We start from the raw sequence: 20,030 nt of genomic DNA, 5'->3' as shown, positions 1-20,030 counted from the left end.
GATGTTTTTCTTCTACTTGATTGAATCTGCCATAGAAGTTCTCTATTGAATTCTTCATTTCAGTCATTGTATTCTTCAGCTCTGGGATTTTTGTTTGGTTCTTTTTTTGTGGTTTCTATTTCTTTATTGAATTTCTCATTTTGTTCCTGTATTTTTTTCCCTGATTTCACTTTGTTGTGTATCTGTGTTCTCTTGTAGCTCATTGAGCTTCTTTAAAATTCTTTGTCAAAGAATTCATGGATCTCCATTTGTTTAGGGTTGGTTACTGAAGCTTGATTACTTTCTTTGGATGTGTTATTTTTGCCTGATTCTTCATTATCCTTGTGGCCTTGTGTTGGTGTCTGAGCATTTGAAGGAGCAGTCACCTCTTCCAGGCTTTACAGACTGGTTTTAGTAGGTATTGACCTTCCACTGCTGGATCCCCAGACAGACAGGACTGCCTACATGATTGTGGTGAAGAAGGGTTGGAGTTGGGTCACAGGGCTGCTTCTGTGTCTGCAGATGGGTCCGTGGTTGACGGGCCTGTTACCGGGGGTATGGGGGGGGGGTGACTCATGGTGGGTCTCTGGTCAGATGAGACTGCTTCTGGGACCATGGTCAAGTGGGGCTGGCGCTTAATCATGGGGCTGCTTCCAGCTCTGCAGTCAGAACCGTGGTTTGTGCAGCCTATTACTGGGGGTGATTCAGGTGTGGTTCCTGCCAGGTTGGCAAAAGGGCAGGACTAATGGCAGGACCAAGTACAGTCAGGGCTGGAGCCAAGTCCACAGTGGGACAGGGCTGCTCCGGTGCCTGCAGCCAGGTACACAGTCAGTGGGCCTTCTACTGGAGTGTTAACCTGCTTTCTCAAACAACTTTCCTCAGTCTTAGGCTCCACTGGTGTGTCTCAGCCTCCTAACTGGATCCTGAAGCTCCCACAAAGACACTTTTGTCTGTGGTTGATTGCCAAATCCATGTTTCTGTGGGATAACTAGGGATGGAGACCTCCTATTCTGCCACCTTGCTGATGTCACTTTTTCATTTTAAGAATTTTGAAAATCATCACAAGAGCAGGGAGAACTCTTGAAGAAGAAACATTTTATAATGGGAAAATAGCAGGAAGACAATATGATATAAGTTAGCATGATGAGTGAAAGAAATGTGTTTTACTTGTTACATTTAGATGAGATAACACTGTAAAACACCCAGTAGAGAAAACTTGGATGTGGCTATAGATTTGGATTTATCAGTGTATTGGTGATTCATTGAAACAATGAGAATGGATGAGTTTGCCGTAGGAGATAATACCAGAATTTTAGGTAGCAACCATTTTGTTGAGGAACATTAATATCAGGTCAATGTGTTTGAATTTTAGTTGGAAAAGCAAAGTAAGGTTTTGAATAGTCAGTGATGAGGAAGACCATGAATTAGGAAAATTAATCTGGAAGGTAGACAGACTGTAAAGAATTAGGAAAAATTCAGAAACTGTGAAAATTCTTCAAGCATTATTATAATAGCCAACTGAAAGATTGTCACATCTAGAATCAGGATAGTAGCAGAGAACAAAAGGAACGAGATGGCCTTTAGAATAAAACAGATCTGTATTCAAATCCCATCTCAGACACTAATGTTCAATTATTTACCATTACCTAGAAAAGTGTAGGCGTTCGTATATTTGTTGAGTGAATAAATAAATTGAACTATCTCTGTTAATTCTAAGAACTAATAGCCTATTCTAAAGTGTAAACTCTAATTCTAATTCTAGTTCTAAAAATAAACTCAAGTGATGTTGTCCCAAAGAATACAACTAAGAATAAAAAGTAGAAAATATAGAAGAAAGAACAGATATTAGCTTCATATAAGAAGATGTTTCTAACAGTTACATCAGGATTCCCTTAGGAGATGGTGAGCTCCCTATTACTAGAGATGTGCAAGAAAGGATGGATAACAGCCCATCATTGATGTTTTAGAGGATATTCAAGCATCAAGTGTTGAATTAGATGCTTTTCATTCTGTGAGATTTGATTGCTGTAGTAACTGATCTTGAACATTACTTAGTGGGTTAGAAACTTCTTTCCCTTGGAGGAGGATAGGATACATGATATCTGATGTTGGTATCCAGTAACTAGTGATACCCTATGAATAATTGGAGTCAAGGTAATTTTTGATGACAATGAGGAGACAGCAAGCTTTGGTTGATAATATGTCTTGGATGTTTGCCTGAAGAGATTTTCTTTCACCATGAAATCCTTCATTTCATGCAAGTATCTTTTTATTACTACGTGATTGTTATTGTTCAAGTGAATCACATATATGTGTGACAAGGTGCTGGACTCCAATACTTCTAGTCACTGGTTTGATAATGAGGGCACCTAGTTTTTAGAAACTGCCTGAACTTCTTTTCTGTAGTTATAAAAGTAGAAACTGCCGTCTGTTTTTGGCATAGACTCACTCTTTCTTTTCAGAAGGACCACAATGAGAAGTGCTTTTAGTTATGTATCCACATGTTTTTATTGGGTTAAGCCTAATGCTTGTAGAAGAAGGAAATGAATAGGCCTCAGTACAAGGTGGCTGGCCTAAGAGCTAAAGAGGGAAATGGCTTTAAGAGGCTCCTGTGAGGAAGCATGGCTAGTGGATTCTAGGAACAGTGATATTCAGTATTAAAGTCTTCTTTTAACTGCATCACTTAATTTTATTCTCAAGCTAAGTAGTCTGTTCAACATGACAGCCTCTTGAATGTGTATGTGTTCATAAGGGTACTTGCATATACTCTTTGGGGGGCAAAATGGACTGTAGAGAGCTTAAATACAGTGGAGAATAGATGTAAGATTATCAGAGAAAAATGATGGAGGAGCACAATAGAGCACTCTGGAGAAAAAATGACCAAGAACTAGGAAAATATACTCAGCAACATTTGCAAGGGGTATAAACTGTGCATTCATGCAAGATAAAGATTATATTATTGTACTTTGGCTACTAAAAGAAGAGGTGATTCCTGAATGCTGGAGAATTTGGAGCTACTGGTTATTCTTAAAAATGACAAGTTTCTGAGACAGAGAGAGAGAACGAGAGAGCAAGAGTGAGAAAGAGACAGAAACAGAGAATTACAAAGTGACAGAGGGAGGGGAAGACACATCCAGATAGCATTAGGAGGAATTAGGAAAAAGGAATATACAGAGGAAAACTTAGAGCTGGGAGCTAGTGAAGAAGAGGTACAGGGTGAGATAAAGTAAAAGAATGCATTAATTGGGATTTATATGGTTGTAAGCAATGGAAATCAACTCAGATTATTTTTTAAAGGAGCTTTATTGGCTCAAATAATTTAAAAGTCCAAGCATGAATATTTTTAGACCCAGCTTTGTCTAGGAGTTGACATCAAGCACATTCTAATTCCTTCCCTCAACTCTACTTTCCTCTTTGGTGATTTTTTGTTCAGTCTGTCTCTACCCACTTATTGATGAAGGTAGACAGGAGAATATCCAAGAATATGTTCCACCAGTCTAGAAACTTGAAAAAAGAGTGACTCTTTTGATATTAGAACAACATTTTGACAATTAAGTCTGACTAACATGGCTTAGGGCACATGTTACCCTGAATGAATCACTCTGGCCTAGTGGGATGTTCATTTTTCATTGACCTAATCTGTGTTTCATGCTTATCATTCCATCCAGAGAGTGTGGTCAGTCCTATCGAGGAAAATATCGACTGAGACCAGGAGACAATTGGTGCCTTAAAATGAAAAGATTTATTCTTTTACCAGATGAGGGGATGCTGGACAGCCAAAATCAATATATATATAACATACACCTCAAGGAGGCTGAGAAAGAAGATAAGAAAGAGAAGAAAGAGAAAGGTAGAAGAAGAGAAGAGCGAAGAAGAGAGAGAGAGAGATACAGAGAGACAGAGATGAAGAGAGAGAGATAATCATCATGAGCAGCATGCATCATGCTATGGGACCAAGAGGCATAACTGCATATAATTAGAGAGACTGCTGGAAAGATATTATGTGAAAAGGTTTACACATACATTCTCGGTTGTAAAAATGAGAATTCTGCATTTGGCTTTACCAACACAATGCTCTCACTGTACTGAGTTCTGCAACTTCATCTGTGAATACCAAAAATATATCTTTCCCCAATTTTAGGTTATCACATGTCTTAAGCACTTTTATATTTTCCATGAGTGTAAGTGTCTACTCAAGTTCTTCTTCACAGCCTCTTTCACTTCCTTATTCCTCAGGCTATAGATGATAGTGTTCAACATCTGGGTTATCACTCCATAAAACAGCCCAATGATCTCATCAGATGTCTTTGTGTCCTTTGACTTGGACTCCTTTGACTTGGACTTCATGTACCTAAAAAAAGCTGAACTATAGAATAAAATTACTACAGCATGGTAGGCTGAACAAGTTTAAATGGCTTTCTTTCTCCCTTCAGTGGAGTTATGTCTCAAGATGGTAGAGAGAATGAAAATATAGGAAATAAAAATTAACAGTAGGGGAATCACTAAGAAAACAATACTTGCCACTGTTATGATAAGCACAATGATGGTGATATCTGAACAGATGAGTTTCATAAGAGCCAGTAACTCACAGGTAAGATGGTCTATGGCATTATTCCCACAGAAAGGCAACACTATTGTCAGGATTGTTTACACTAAGGAGTTCAGACAGCTTATGATCCAGGACTATGTAGCCATGTGCACATATAGCACCCTGATCATGATGATGGGGTACCTCACTGGGTTGCAGATGGCCACGTGCTGATCATAGGCCATCACAGCCAGGAGGACACACTCATTGGGAGCCCAACCCAAGGGAGATAACTATCTGCAGAGCACAGCCAATGAAGGAGATGGATTCTCTTCCTGACCTAAATATGATGAGCACTGGGGGAATGAACAATGGAGTGTAACAGATGTCCAAGAATGAGAGATTCCCAAGAAAGAAGTACATGGGTGTGTGGAGGCAAGAATTGAGGATGCTGATAATAATGAGGAGACTGTTTCCCAGGAGGATTATCAGGTACATGATGAGGCAGAGCATGAACAGAGGACGCTGGAGCTCTGGGTATTGGGAAAGGCCCACCAAAAGGAATTCGGTCACAGCAGAGTAATTCTGCATCTCCATGTGTCCCAGTCACCTGCAGAGTTCAGATAATGATGTGCATCAGGGAAATTTAAATTTATAATTTAGTTAAAAAAATAACTGTAACTTGCACTATTTTGTTTGATATTTAGAACATCTCTGGGAATCAGGAAAGGCATAGATATAATTTTAATTTTATTGATGATGAAACTGAAGCACTGAGAGATTTAGTGCTTTATGGGGTCATGCAGCAGCAGAGGTAAAGCTACCAATAACCCCAAGAATTGTGCTGTGAGGTGTCAGGCCTCTGGTAAAATAATAGGGACAACATAATTCTAAATGGAGATATAGAGCAATCTAATTATTAGTGGATATTCTGAAGTAAAAGTTTTTTTAAATGAAGTGGATTCTATTTGAAAATAATACAATATGCAATCAGTACCATACCATTTAGCTTGTGTGTAACTTTGGATAAGATACTTCACTTTCTGAGCCTCAGTTGGTTCACGGTAAAATGTGGGAAAGAAAGAACTCTGGCAATTTGTTTTATTAAGTTACATAAAATATGTGAAGTGCCTGTTATAACACGATTAACATTGTATCTATAATTCTAATGTTTTTATAATTATACTTTTGATTTTAATTATTAGGTTTCATGACTGGCTCGGAAAGAAAAATTTATGTAGGGTGTTTACGGTGATGGTATTAACTTTTGAGGTCATAGTGGACCGACTTTGAATATTTTTTCTTCTCAGATGGGCATTTATCTGTTCTTTCAAGGACCAGTTGGGAGTTAATCTGAAAATATTTGAGATTGGTCCCAAGGACCTTCCAGGGGCTAAGCAGCCTGGATCTAGGTTAAGTACAATATTTTTTAGAACCTGGAATTTCCCCTTTCTTAGTATAGGTCACCTTTGTAACACTAAATTCTGTAATTCTTCTTTTTCTGTCACCAAAATCCTAGATGCATATTTTATATTTTTTCAGGCAAGTTAATGTCGTTTTACTCAATACTTAATTATTTTTTCTCAATATTTATATATAATACCTTGGAATGTATTTCTGGGTCTTCTAAATTTTTTGGCAAGGAAGCTTCTGATAACTAATATATAAAATGTGCTTATAGTAGTGGCTGGCAGAAGGATTTTATGAATGTTGGTAAGTATTAGTATGGCTGCAGCAGTGATAGCTAATATTTATTGAGAACTAACTCTGCGCTAGGCACTCTTATAAACACTTTACTGTATTAACTCATTTAATATTCACTGCAATCCTATGAGATAAGTATTATGTATAATAATAGTATCAGATACTATTATTATCCCCACTTTACAGTGGAGCAAAAGGAAAAAGAGAAGTTAAAGTAGCTTGCCCAAGGTGATACAGCTAGAACTAGGATTTACTAACTGGCAGTCTAGATCCAGAGTCAGATGTCATAACAACACCATGGTACCTAACACAGATCCTCCTCTTTACGTCTGAAAATACTACATGGCTTTTAGCTGTGTTGGAATTAACATCCCTGCCTTACTTGCTTTTTCCAGCCTACGCTGATCTTTCCATAGGTTCTTATGAAACTTATGCAGTGTTAGTACCATATGAAAACTCAGCTTGTGCCCCAATTGTTTAATATTTCTCTGATATAATGTCCAGGTAAGATTAGATTTTTGATGCAGGCACTGTGTGTGCCTTATGCTTTGTTGCATTCCTGTGATAGATGTGTCCATTGGACTAGGGCTGAAGGGTAGAAAATTTCTCCCTTTTCCTGTCCTCAGCCCTAACCAACCATTTGCCCTGCCTTCCTGTTTCTGGAGATCAGAGGGCATGATTCCTTGGCTGGTCACATAGGGCAGCCCTCCTGGCTTCTCCATTACCTTTATATATTTTTTCTGTTCTTCTTAGTGAGTTATCACCTAGACAATTGTTTGGGAGAGATTAACAAGGATGATGGTGCAGTATCTTAGTAATTTAGAAAAAATTTCATTCTCCCTACACTTCCCTGCCTGTGTCTATTCACATAGGCACATGGCCTTATTTCCTCAAGCGTGCTTTGAGGCAGTTCTGATTTATTTGAGCACAGCTGTTCTAAGTAGAAGGAGCAGGAGGAGGAGAAGAAGAGGTCACAGAAGGACAAAAGGAGCCTATTTTTACAGTTACTAATGAGCACTAAACTTAGCACTTATATCTGGGAGTGGGTGTTGAGAAGAAACAGAGAGTAGCTCTCGTTTTTTTTTTTTCCTAAGGATTGGCACTTGGGCTAACAACTGTGGCCAATCTTTTTTTTTTTCTGCTTTATCTCCCCAACCCCCGCCTGTACACAGTTGTATATCTTAGTTGCATGTCCTTCTAGTTGTGGGATGTGGGACGCCGCCTCAACGTGGCCTGACGAGCAGTGCCATGTCCGCGCCCAGGATCCAAACCCTGGGCCGCCGCAGTGAAGCGCGCGAACTTAACCACTCGGCCACGGAGCTGGCCCCTCTCTTTTTCTCTGCTCAAAAAATGCCCCAGATGATAGAGGCCATTTTTTCCAATATTTGGAACAAATAAGAGAAAGTGGAGACACCCTATTAACATTGAATTAACACATCATAAAAGGCCCCAGTTTAACTTTCCCATCTTCTTTCCTGTCTTTTCCATATTTCCCCACCCCACCCCACGACCATGTCAAGGGAGAAGTTATTGGGAAAGGTTTTGCTTCCCCATAATCTTCATTAGTCTTTCCTCAAAAGCCAGTCTAAAATAACAATACAATCTGTGATAAAACAGAGTAGTTGCTATGTAATATGCCTTCAAGAAAAATCCCCTGCAACCAGATTGTCTCCCCTAAATGCTGCTAATATAGAAGTTCTGCAGCCACCCCTTACTCTGCTTCATGCTCTGTAATAGCCAGGCTGAACTCCTCACAGTGTACCCCAAACACTGTACTATTTCTTCTTTCTGTTTTTGTACAAGCTCTTATCTTAAACTGGAAAGGCCCCTCCCAGTTAGTTATTACCTTTTTCTAGGAAACCTTCCTGAACTTTCTGTTTGAGGCCAATGCCTATTTTAAGTGCTTCCACAGAACTGTGCTTCTCTCTTTTATGGCATCTTTCATTTATTCATTTATTCAACACTTAGCACAGTAGATACTGTAGTATTATCAGAGATCTAATTCGGAGAAAGATAGAGACTGATCCTCTAAATGGACACTGGACATAGATTACTTAGGAAAGAGTTAGTTTATACTTTTAAGAGACAAATAATTCTTGTGCTACATAGAGAGTTTAATGTCCAAAAAATTATGGAACACTTTGCAAATTGTTTTATCAAAATAAAATAACTTTCATACTCTAAATCGTCAAAGATAGAATAAAACTATGGTTCAATCTCACTTGAATATATATGTAAAAATCATAAATATATTTAAACTAAATCCAACTCTATATTAATTTCATGAATGCAAGGCATTCCAAATTAATACTTAGAAATCCATCAATATAATGTACAAACAGATAGGTAAATAGAAAAAAACCTTGTATGATCATGCAGATAGATATTAAAATTTCAACATTCTTGATAAGAACTCTTAGTAATTTAGACATGGGCCAACTTGATTTTAAATGATGAAACTCTGGAGGTATTTCCCTAAAAGTCAAAGATTACTGTTGTTATCATCGTCATCATTATCATATAATATTATTTTCTGAAATTTCCAACCAATAGACAATTGTAATTTTTTTTCTTTAGGATGTTGAAAATCTGGTTTGTGGTTGTGAAACATGTTATAATATTGTGAGAAAACATACCTTTATTTGTTATACCACTGAAAATTGTAATCTTGGAGAAGAGTTAAGGACAAGGAAAAATGCTCATGATATAATATTATGTGATAAAAGCAAATTTCATGGAAATATAAATCATCACAATTTTGTATATATGTATCTGGAAGAAACCACACCAAAGTATTTTGTGGTTTTCTTAGATTGGGTCTTCAGGCATTTAAAATTTTCTTAATCTTTTTTATATTTTCCAAATTTTCTTTAATAAACATGTTTTTATTGTAAAAATAAGAAATAAATTTAAATTTTCTTTAATAGGGTACTGCCCTGGGGCAAATGTTGACATCTTCATATTCTTTCTAATGGTTAGAAGATCACCAAAGAGGCCCAAAGGTCCAGGTGTTTCTTGGTCCCAGCTGTCTCTAAAATCCAAGAAGGAAAAAGAACAGCCAATGGATTGGAAATTGACTTGAGATTTTCTGTTGCTTTATTACATAGACTAATTTATGCCATTTAATGTTCTGATTTCAACCAATCAATCTCACAGATATATCCACTCTGAGAAGACGTGCTGACACAGCCCAATTCTTGCAAAAGGATTCTAGAACCCACCGTTTAGAATGTGAACAAGGTTAGCAGTGCAGATAGGATGCACTGAAAAAGCAGCAACAGTATCACATAGTAAAAAGAAAAACAGAGGGGATACCTGGTAGAAAGACAAGACCATGGGGAAACAGCAGGGGCTTCCGTTACCTTTGCTTCTTTCTCTTTGTCTAAAAGTAAAGTTTCAACTTCTTGTCTCCCTGAGATTTGTCCATCTCCCCACAGGCCCTGTCCTTAGATTATTTTTCACCATTGGGCAGCACCGATGCAAGGAAAGGAAACTCTGAGACTCATGGATCATGTGCATCTCAGGAGAAAATTCCCAGTGCTAAGTATGGAATTCTAATTCCAGTCACCTAGTTTCCCCTATTGTTTATAAAGCAACTTTGTTCTTCACAATATGAAACATCCCTCAAGAGAGATCCCCAGTGCTTGTCTGAATAAATAAGCCCCTACAAGCCCTAAAAGGAAATGATAATGGATAAAATGGAATGAGCAAAGCCTCAGGCAAAAACCAAAGACCTTTTCTCCTTTTTCTACATGGTATTGAGAATTATCCTGTTTTTTTTTTTTTTTTTAGCAACATTTCTGTGTGGAAACCAAGTGTAATTTTTTTGTTGCTGGAAACACAGCAAGAGTGTTTAGCTCTTATCTAGTGGGAACTTCTACCTGAGCAAAAGGTTCACTCCTTGGATTGATTCAGCTCATCCTGCATGCTCTGACCATCTATAAGACTGTACCATGGAAGCCCACTGTGCCCTAATCCTTTTGTCCCTTTGTCTGGATTGCCGATAAGATTTATTTGTGAAAAGTACCATGTCTTAATGGAAAGAGCAATTGGCTTGAAGTCAGAGGACTTAGAGTTCAGTCTCAGCTCTGTGGCTTATTAATTGTACAAACCTTGGGCAAGAAACTTAGTCTGTCAAAGCATGATGTGTCATCCATAATATTAGCATAGTAGCACCCATTTTATAGAATTGTTGTAAAGATGGTATGTGATATGTGATAGTCTTTGGCACAGAATGAATGCATAACAGGTTAATTTAATCTGGACTCTCAGGCTGACATTTTCTTCTCTTTTTCATTGTAAATGAATAATTTAAAATGATGTTCATAGATACTCAACATTTTTCCTTGATGTAATATTTCTTTTTTCATTGTTTTATTTAGAACTTTTCAAATTAATAAAGGAAAAAAGACTGAGGAACTGTTACAAACTGGAAGAGATAAAGGAGAAATAACAATTATATACAGTGTGGGATCCTAAAGAGTCTCCTAGAATAGAAAAAGACATTAGTGTAAAATTGGTGAGGTTTGAATAAAATCTGCAGTTGATATAATGTACTAATGTTAACTTCTTATTCTTGATAATTGTACTATGGTTGTGTAAGATGTTAACGTTAGAAGTTAGATGAGAGATGTAAGGGAACTCTTCGAACTAATTTTGTAACTTTTCTGAAAGTTTAAAATAGTTCAAAGTAAAAAGTTTAAAAAAATAAAAAAAATTATTTAGAATTTATCATTCCCATTTCTCCTTACCTTTTTGAATCAAATCTTTACAACTCTTCCCCAATGCTTCCCATTCAATTTTTGGTGTAGGATTCTTACCTTCTCCACACACAATAGTTAGCATGTCCTGTTGGGACTTCAGTTTCTAACATACATATTCATTACTATATATCATTCCTTTTTCCAGTATTTTGCCAACGTCTTTGTTTCTAGGTAAATTTATTGTGGTTGCACTTACTCAAGCTAGTTGACATCTTAGCTCTCTTCTTTTTGAGTTGTTGCTAAGCTGTGGGGCCCACCGTTAAGAAACCCACCATTCCAGATTACTGTGGGTAGTGTCAAGGGGAACAGACCAAAGGCAAGGCTATCATGCCTGCCCAATTGTTCTGTCTTGAATTTGTATCAATAGTAAAGAATATAAATGTTCTTCAATCTCTGGGCCCTAAAGATTTCTAGAGGATCCGTCAGTGGCTCTGGTAGCCAATTTAAATCATTCTTTGTCTTCTTCTAAGGAACTCTGTAATCCCAGAGTGATTTAAACAATATCTTTAAACTGTATGGAAGGTAGTAGTAGCTCTTAAAACTTCAGGGATATTGTCTAACCCACCCTTGAGTTCCTTGGGGTAACTAGTGGTGACGGGTAGAAGTCTAGCTTCTCCATCTGATAGTTGCTGAAGGGTTGGGGGGGTTGCAGTATTTTTCTCTGGTGTTTTGCTGTAATAGGGCAATTATTGCCAAAATGTTTTCTGTCTTGCTAAGCAACTTCTTTCCTGATTCTGTGGCTAGAATGTGGTGTGTTTTCACCACCGCCTAGTGGTAATGAATCCTTCCATCTGCGCTGTGTAACAAATGCCATTTGAGGAGCCTAGACTTCCACCCCATCTGGCATGAATGAGGCAGTGACTCTCTTCCCTAAAAGACGTGGTTTTAGAGGAGGGCTGCTAAAACAGAAGATTTGAATAAGATCCAGATGCTCATAGTACCCATGAGTATATATGTCTGGTACTTAATTATATTGTTCTTTTGTCTTTAGACAGACTGAAATGGACAGGTATACCAGCTTCCAAGTAAAGGGACAAGAAGATGGCATTTAAATGCCATGTAACTATGACATACAGAGGGACCTGGGAGTTAGGAGACTTGAGTAGTATGTGCCAGCCCCTCAAGGGAAAAGCATGGATTGATGTGTGGCCCAGCATGAAGGAGAGCAACATGAATGGAGAATTCAGTGCAAGCTCTGTTTGGAGTATAGACAGGCAGTTGGCATTAAGGAGGTTGACCCAAGATATTAAGAGCCTAGGCATTGGCTTGCAATTCTTTTTATTTTTTATTTTTTATTTTCTTACTGAGAAAGATTCACCCTGAGCTAACATCTGTTGCCAATATTCCTTTTTTTGCCTGAAGAATATTCATCCTGAGCTAACATCTGTGACAATCTTCCTTTTTCCCCTGAGGAATATTCACCCTGAGCTAACATCTGTGACAACCTTCCTCTATTTTTGTTGTGGGTTGCTGCCACAGAATGGCTGCCAATGAGTGGTGTAGGTCCACGCTTGGGAATGAAACCCAGGCCACTGAAGCAAGATGTGCCAACCTTAACCACTAGGCCACAGGGCCGACCCTCTGGCTTGCCATTCTTGTAATGGGCTGTAGTACCTGCCAGGGGGACTAAAGTAATTTATGGGATCTAGGGAAGAAGCAGATATAATTCCTGGAAAAAGGAGCCCTCAGTTAGTAACACTGAATTGAATGAAATCAGATTGGAAGAAGATGAGATGGTAGACTAGGGCTTGGAAATGTTGAAGAGCAGTACTTGATCACGAACCCCTATAAGTTCATCTTAATTGTTTCTTATTACCACATTTGGCCTGGAAAGGGATGGAGTTTTGTAGCTGTAAGTGATATTTATGTGGTGGCTGAGTACATTTGAGACAGCAGATATATAATCCTGTATCCACTGGAGTAGTTTAGGGAATTACACTAAATATTCTCTTTCTGTTCCTCATTGAAAGTTCTGAAAATAGTACTGTCTCACAGAATTATTCTGAGTAGTATTGCTCAGACACCTGAGTCCTGTACTCCCTCCAATGCCTGGGAATGGCCAGACCAGCAGGGATGCTGAGTGGGACAGTGCAGACTTGGACTGGATTCCATGTGAGTTCTGGTCACAGGAAGTTAGGGTTGCCAGGTTAGCAAAGAAAAATAGATGCCCAGTTAAATTTGAATTATTTCTAATTGCTTTTGCATCTGTATACTAGGATAAAAGAAAAATATTGCATAGGAAATACTTACACAAATATTTGTAAAAATTACTTGTTTATCTGAAATAAATTGTAGGTATCTATATGACATACTTCTTTAATTATATTTCTATAATTATTTGGCTCTATTTAACATTCCTTTGTTTCGCATAATTCGCTTACAAAACTCCTTGCAGTTACAGTCTGTCTTCCATTTGCATTGTAATATAGCTTTTACCCTGATCACATCAAAACTACTTAATTCCTTTTTCCACTGAACGTTCGCTAGTGAGAAAAAATGCTCAAAATTTGCATTATGAGCCAGTATACTGAAAAAGTACTTGCATAAAGTTAACAACTCTGAGAACTGCTCTTCAAATTTGATTTGTCAAAGCAGGAAATACCACCTTTCGTGGCGTAAGTTGCTTTCCCATTGTTCAAGATTATGTTGCATCTTTTGCTCAATGACTTTTAAAAAATGTTGTCCACTGACAATAAAGAGTACTGTTAAGTTTTATCCCCTTATTTTTAACACTACGCATGATGATTTCACTTGTTTCCATGCTGGAAGAGTATTTCATAACATTCATGTAAAATGACTGAATTCTTCAAGGGTTGATATTGATTTCAAAAGATAGTCATGGCAAATGTCATAATAATTATCCACTTCAAGTTGGAACTTTTTTCCTCTTCATAAGTAAAGAGTGGTTTCCTGACATCATGGAAATTGTTGATGTGGTCTGCTCCGTGTTATGTCATGCCAATGTGGGCATGACTGAAGGACAGGTTGGATAAGTTTGTGATATTATGCATGTGTTTGAACAGAGGGCATGAGTGAAAAAAATTAAAATGACTGTGCATATGATTCTGGCTGTTTAGAGAGGGCAGTGAAACCAGAACGAAGCTTATGGGCTCAGAGACTCTAGGCTTTAGAGGTCAAAATAAAGATGATTAGCAGATAATTTATTAAGAACGAAGTATCCTTTTTACCTCTGTCACAGATTACTGCTACATCTTTCCACCAGATATAGTCAATCCTAATTTTTATGTCTTGACCATTTTACCTGAGTAGCAGTTCTAAATTTGCTCTTCCCAGAGGGTGTAAAGTCAAAAGAATTATTTCTGTTTGGGGTAACACTTTAATTAAATTGTATTAGCAACTTTGTTTTAATTGCTTCTAAGGGACTTCATCCCAAAAGTACTGGAAAGTTTCTAAATTCTATCCAATCCACATGGTGAATTTTAAATTGCTTTTGGGATTAGACATGTCCTCAAAGCAGCAAAGACTAAGTTGCTTTGGTGCTCCACTGGCTGGTCCTTTAAAGGATCCTGTGTTAGTGAAATGACTATAAAGAGCCCCAACTTTCTTCTTTACTGGAAGTCAGTTCTATTTTGCCACTAGTTAATTAATTCATTTTTTTCCAATAGCAATGGCAGCCACTTAGCTACTTGATATTAATGAAAACTGAGAAGCAGATAGTTCTTTTAGTTATCTTACTGAACTTATTGAGATGGAATTTATGAGACTAGAAATCTCATTTAAAAAGTAGGACTTCTGTTTCTGGCATTTTAATATAGAAATACTCTATATTCTAGTGAAGTGGGGATACAAATAATTATAACATATTGCTACTGCTTGAGAACATTTTGAATGGTCTGTTCCTCTTTATTATGGCTATTCTGAATATGCAGTGAGAGGAAAACCCGCAGAGCTGCTGTTAGAGCAGAAGAAGCTGATTTCTGTGCAGGGAGAAGATAATATGTATTTTCTCATACCTGGAAGTAAAAGAGAAAATCCCCTGTCACTAAAATTTCTTAGTTTGTAAATTTATTTATGGTTTGACTGTAGATTGAGACATGTACACCAGAGTTTTTCTGAGGTCAACTTGTCGTTCATTATGTGTATCAGGCAGGACAACAGAGTTACCTAGATATCTCAATTTGTACTGAAAAAGATAAAGAAGAAAACTTTTCTCTAAAAATGCTTTCTTTTTTCTTTTGCAAACATTATTAACGTGTGTAATTGATATTCTTAGGATATTGTAGGTATATATTTCCTCCCAAATTAGAAATAACCAAAAGTCCTTTTTCTAAAGGTGTATCTTTTCAGTCTAGCCACAAAACTCTATTGAAACTGAGGTTAAATAGAAATTCTATTGAAACTGAGGTTATCATAGAAGCAGGACTTACATGTAGCATTTTGTTTTAGTAACTGAAGAATAGTGATTTTTGTTAAGGTTAACATTTTAGTCATGTTCTTGATTGTTTGGCCAAAAGGTTATGATGACATTTCATTCAAAATAATTTCAAATTCATAATGTAAGTGAGATACGTAATTCTAAACCAGTTGTATGTGTTCTGGATCCCTTTTCTAACAAGGCCATATTTTTTCTGGAGCTAAAGCCTCCTTCATGAAATCTAAAAGTCTAACTGGCCTTAGCTTACAGGATTGTAACATATTCTTATGCTGTCTGTGTATCCAACTATAGGTCCATATTACCCATAAGGGAAGCCACTTAAGGATGCAAACAACTCTTACAAACACTGCTGTAACAGATTCACATGCATTTCGGCGGCTGCAGAATTCTTTTGGTGAAAGAAAATATTAACATGGGAAAGTCCAATCAGTCTTCTGTGACAGAATTTGTCCTACTGGGGCTTTCAGGCTACCCAGAGCTTGAGGCCATTTACTTTGTACTGGTCCTATATATGTACCTGGTGATCCTACTGGGAAATGGAGTCATCATCATTGTAAGTATCTATGACTCCCACCTGCATACCCCCATGTACTTTTTCCTCAGTAACTTATCATTCTTGGACATTTGCTACACCAGTTCTTCTATCCCCTTATTTCTCAGCAGCTTCTTAACTTCAAAGAAAACTATTTCCTTCTCTGGGTGTGGAGTACAAATGTTTTTCTCCTTTGCTATGGGAGCCACAGAGTGTGTCCTTCTAAGCATGATGGCGTTTGACCGCTATGTGGCCATCTGTAACCCTCTGAGATACCCCATCATTATGAGCAAGGCTTCATATGTGCCCATGGTCTCTGGGTCCTGGATTGCAGGGGGTGTCAATTCTGTGTTGCAAACCTCTCTTGCAATGCGACTTCCTTTCTGTGGAGATAATGTCATTAATCATTTTACTTGTGAAATCTTGGCTGTCTTGAAATTGGCCTGTGCTGATGTCTCCATAAATGTTCTTAGCATGGTTGTTGCTAATATGATTTTTCTTGTGGTCCCAGTACTTTTCATTGTTGTTTCCTATGTTTTCATTCTCTTCACCATCCTGAGGATTCCTTCTGCAGAGGGAAGGCGCAAAGCCTTCTCCACCTGCTCCGCCCACCTAACAGTGGTGGTTATATTCTATGGAACCATCCTCTTCATGTATGCAAAACCCAAGGCTAAAGACTCTTCTGGTGCGGACAAAGTACAAGTCACAGACAAAATCATCTCTCTCTTCTACGGAGTTGTGACACCTATGCTCAATCCCCTCATCTATAGTTTGAGGAACAAAGACGTGAAGGCAGCTGTGAAGAATATACTGTGTCAGAAATGCTCCTCAGAGGGAAGGTGAATGCTACTTTTTAAAAAAAATTCCTTTACTCTGATGGCAGGACTAGTTCTCACCTGGAAATTCCAAAATAAATATAAGAGTTGGTGGTACCATTAATTCCTGAAATCTTCATTTTTCCGTTCTTGGTATTTAAATGTGAGAGAAATCTAAGGTGCACATTTTCCTTTCATGACTGGATTAAGGAGAAAAGGGATGGAAATTTAGGGGTAAAATGTTTCTCTTGCAAACCACCAAGTTCTCACGGATAACAGAATTTAGTTTAACTCTGGAATGATGAGTTCTGTAATGTCTGTAACTGGCTTAACCTCTTATTCTCTATGTGATCAGTTTTCTAGTCTCATATCCTTCTCAGGAAGATAAAGTAGAAAGTGCCTTGTTAGGGGCAGAGTGCTATACAAACTCAACGTTAAATAATTCATAATGGGGTAGTCTTTGCTTATATAGAGGGCAAGGGTGAGCACTTTAGGGCGTTAGGTCCCTGGCCTGTGTCTGTGTCATAGACAGACAAGAGCAGAAAAAGGAAACTATTTTTCCTGAGGCTGATTTTCTTTTGGCTGCAGACTGGCAAGCACACTTCTCTGCAGAGGTGTCTGAAGCAATGTGAGGCTTTGTGCAGATACCCCACTGATGGGGGAATTTGGTCTCTCTTGGGCTTCAATAGATGAGCAGTGGCATCTTTTAGTGAAAACCATTGTTACTGTTAAATGAGAAAAAAATTGCTTAAGTTTCTAAAGAAGTTGATTGCACAGTTCTCTGAGAACATGGTGATAATGGGTTTAGATCGTCACAAATTAGGTATTTTTGCAGTTACATAAATTTCCTGTAGCATATGAGTTTTCCATTCATTCATTTGGTCATTTATGCCTTCACTCAATTATTCAATCAACTGGTATTTACTGAACACCTATTTTGTCTCAGGCATTATGCTGACTATTGGCGATATCAAAAAACTAAGCAACATGGAAATGAAAACCAAAACATGATCTAGGAACATACAGTCTTATGGAATTCAGACTGACACATAACTTGGGGGTCAAAATATTAAAGAATATTCACAGATTTTCCGTCTCCCCTTCATTCTAACCTGAACCCTTTGTTTACATTGATAATATGTTGGGTCTTTTTTTTTTTTTTTTTTGAGGAAGATTAGCCCTGAGCTAACTGCTGCCAATCCTCCACTTTTTGCTGAGGAAGACTGGCCCTGAGCTAACATCCATGCCCATCTTCCTCTACTTTAGACATCTACCATAGCATGACGTGCCAAGCAGTGCCATGTCCTCACACGGGATCCAAACCGGTGAACCCTGGGCCGCCAAAGCAGAACGTGCGCACTTAACTGCTGCACCATCGGCCGGCCCTGTATGTTGGGTCTTTATTGGACTGTACAGAGTAATGAGTGGATACGAATTAATTTAAATGGAATAAACTGATCAAAAAAGGGCTTGGATTGTCTCTAAGAAAGAAATAAAAAAGGACAGTTTTAGAGAGAGGAGATAAGGCAATGAAAAAGAAGGCAGTGCGTACTAGAGATTTTGGAGATAGATATGGGAGATATTTAAATAGATAACACAAAAGTAGATCAGAGAAAAGGGAACAAATAAGTAAATGGCCAGCTTTGATGCTGGTGTTCTGTGACTTTTCCTTGGTCACTCTTGAAAATCTCCATAAAGATATGTAGTATACTTTAAGACATTTGGTGATGGATTCCATTTCTTTTACAGTCTCACCATGCTGAGATTGGCCATAAGATTGGTTAACTTAAGTGGGTCACAGACTTAAGTGGATCACAATTACAATGCAGTGCGTTAAGTGCTGTTATGGAGGAATATGTGAAATTTCCCAGGAAAGGAAAGGGCTATTTCTACTTGGCTGAGCTGGGAAAAACAGTTCTCCTAGTGGTCTCGTGTGGAAGAATTTTTCAGACAGAGAATGCGGCATGTGGCAAGATATGAACAACCACTAAGAGTTAAGATTTGTTGGAACTTGGATGTGTTGTTGGGGGTAATGGCAGGGGAGAAGATTGGAAAGGCAGCTTGAAGCCAAATTGTGAGGGCTTCAGATGCTAAGATAAGAAGTCAGTATGTCTATAGGTTTGAGATGATCAGCTTCTGTTCTCTGGAGCCCAGGAGGGTGCAAAAGGGCTACCACACAGAGAAACACATTCCAAGAAGTCAGATCTCTGAGACCAGGGTTCCATATAATACTTTATTTGGAAAAAAGCTTCCTGTTAGGAAAAGTTTTAAAACCGCTGAGGTGGGCAATAGAATCCAGTAAGAGTTATAAGAAAGAGATCGATGCTTCTGGGTTGGTGTTTTATTTATTTTTTAAAGATTGGCACCTGAGCTAACAACTGTTGCCAGTCTTATTAGTTTTTTTAATTCTTCTCCCCAAAGTCCCCCAATACATAGTTGTATATTCCAGTTGTGATGTGCCTCTGGTTGTGCTATGGGGGACGCTGTCTCAGCATGGCCTGATGAGCGGTGCTATGTCCGCGCCCAGGATTCGAACCGGCGAAACCCAGGGCCACCGAAGCGGAGCATGCAGACTTAACCACTCAGTCACAGGGCCAGCCCCATGGGTTGGTGTTTTAGAAAGATCACTTTGGCAGTGGGGAAGATAAAGTGGTATATCTCTTGCTGATACACTCCCAGGACTGTGTCACGTTCCTTGGGCCGCCACTAGCCCCTACCTCGTCCTTTTTCCTGTAGGCTTCAGAGTATCGGGAGCTACCCAGTTCCTTGGAATTTCTATTCCCTTCCTGACTGGTTGTAGAATAAAATTTCTCAAATAAATTTCATGATCCTTTGGGTTAAAGTTTTATTTTAATTAATAAAGGCAACAGAGAAGAAAAAGAAAGTAACATGAATGGGAACATTTCACAGGTTTAGGAAATCTTTCAGGCTTTACCAGAATTGGCTCTGATATACAATACTGACTATATTCAATTCTGCATCTTTCCTAGGGCTTGCAGTCCTTTTTCATTAGTGGAAGATCTTCTAAGCTCCTAAGTCTGAGGGAAAAATGCCTCTAATCATGCACTGATGTCTGTTTTGCTCCATGTTGTTTGAGGATAGTATTCTTTAAATTCTTCAGTGGTGTAGAGAGCCATTGTGACTCCTGAATACAAACTTCCTCCTTCATTCTTTCCTTATGTTTCTGTTCCTTCCTTTTAAACTTGGGGTTAAGCTTTACCAGGTGCTTAAAGTATGTTTTTTAAAAAATTATTTTTTATTTTATTATTTTTTTGGGGGGGAAGATTAGCCCTGAGCTAACATCTGCTGCCAA

The 20,030-nt window shown here is 38.2% G+C and overlaps 2 protein-coding genes and 1 pseudogene across 2 annotated transcripts in view; 2 read left to right on the top strand and 1 right to left on the bottom strand.

The window, feature by feature from the left end:
• Positions 1-4,391, top strand: part of LOC103555520 (phospholipid-transporting ATPase ABCA1-like) — a 74,346-nt gene extending 69,955 nt beyond the window's left edge. The window contains exon 11 of the mRNA XM_070596003.1: positions 3,648-4,391. The gene's annotated coding sequence lies outside the window, so the exon portion shown is untranslated. The remainder of the gene's footprint in view (positions 1-3,647) is intronic.
• Positions 4,144-5,104, bottom strand: LOC103555526 (olfactory receptor 13D1-like; annotated as a pseudogene).
• A 10,126-nt stretch (positions 5,105-15,230) lies between these two features.
• On the top strand, positions 15,231-16,825 carry LOC103555527 (olfactory receptor 13C7-like). Its single transcript, XM_008527147.2, has one exon. It carries the CDS (start codon positions 15,735-15,737, stop codon positions 16,743-16,745), a length of 1,011 nt encoding a protein of 336 aa, XP_008525369.2. The 5' UTR covers positions 15,231-15,734; the 3' UTR covers positions 16,746-16,825.
• The last annotated feature ends 3,205 nt before the right edge of the window (positions 16,826-20,030 follow it).

The sequence above is a fragment of the Equus przewalskii genome, chromosome 26 (assembly GCF_037783145.1).
Source record: "Equus przewalskii isolate Varuska chromosome 26, EquPr2, whole genome shotgun sequence".
In the NCBI taxonomy this organism is placed as follows: Eukaryota; Metazoa; Chordata; class Mammalia; order Perissodactyla; family Equidae; genus Equus; species Equus przewalskii.
This window is presented reverse-complemented; position numbering and strand designations above follow the sequence as displayed.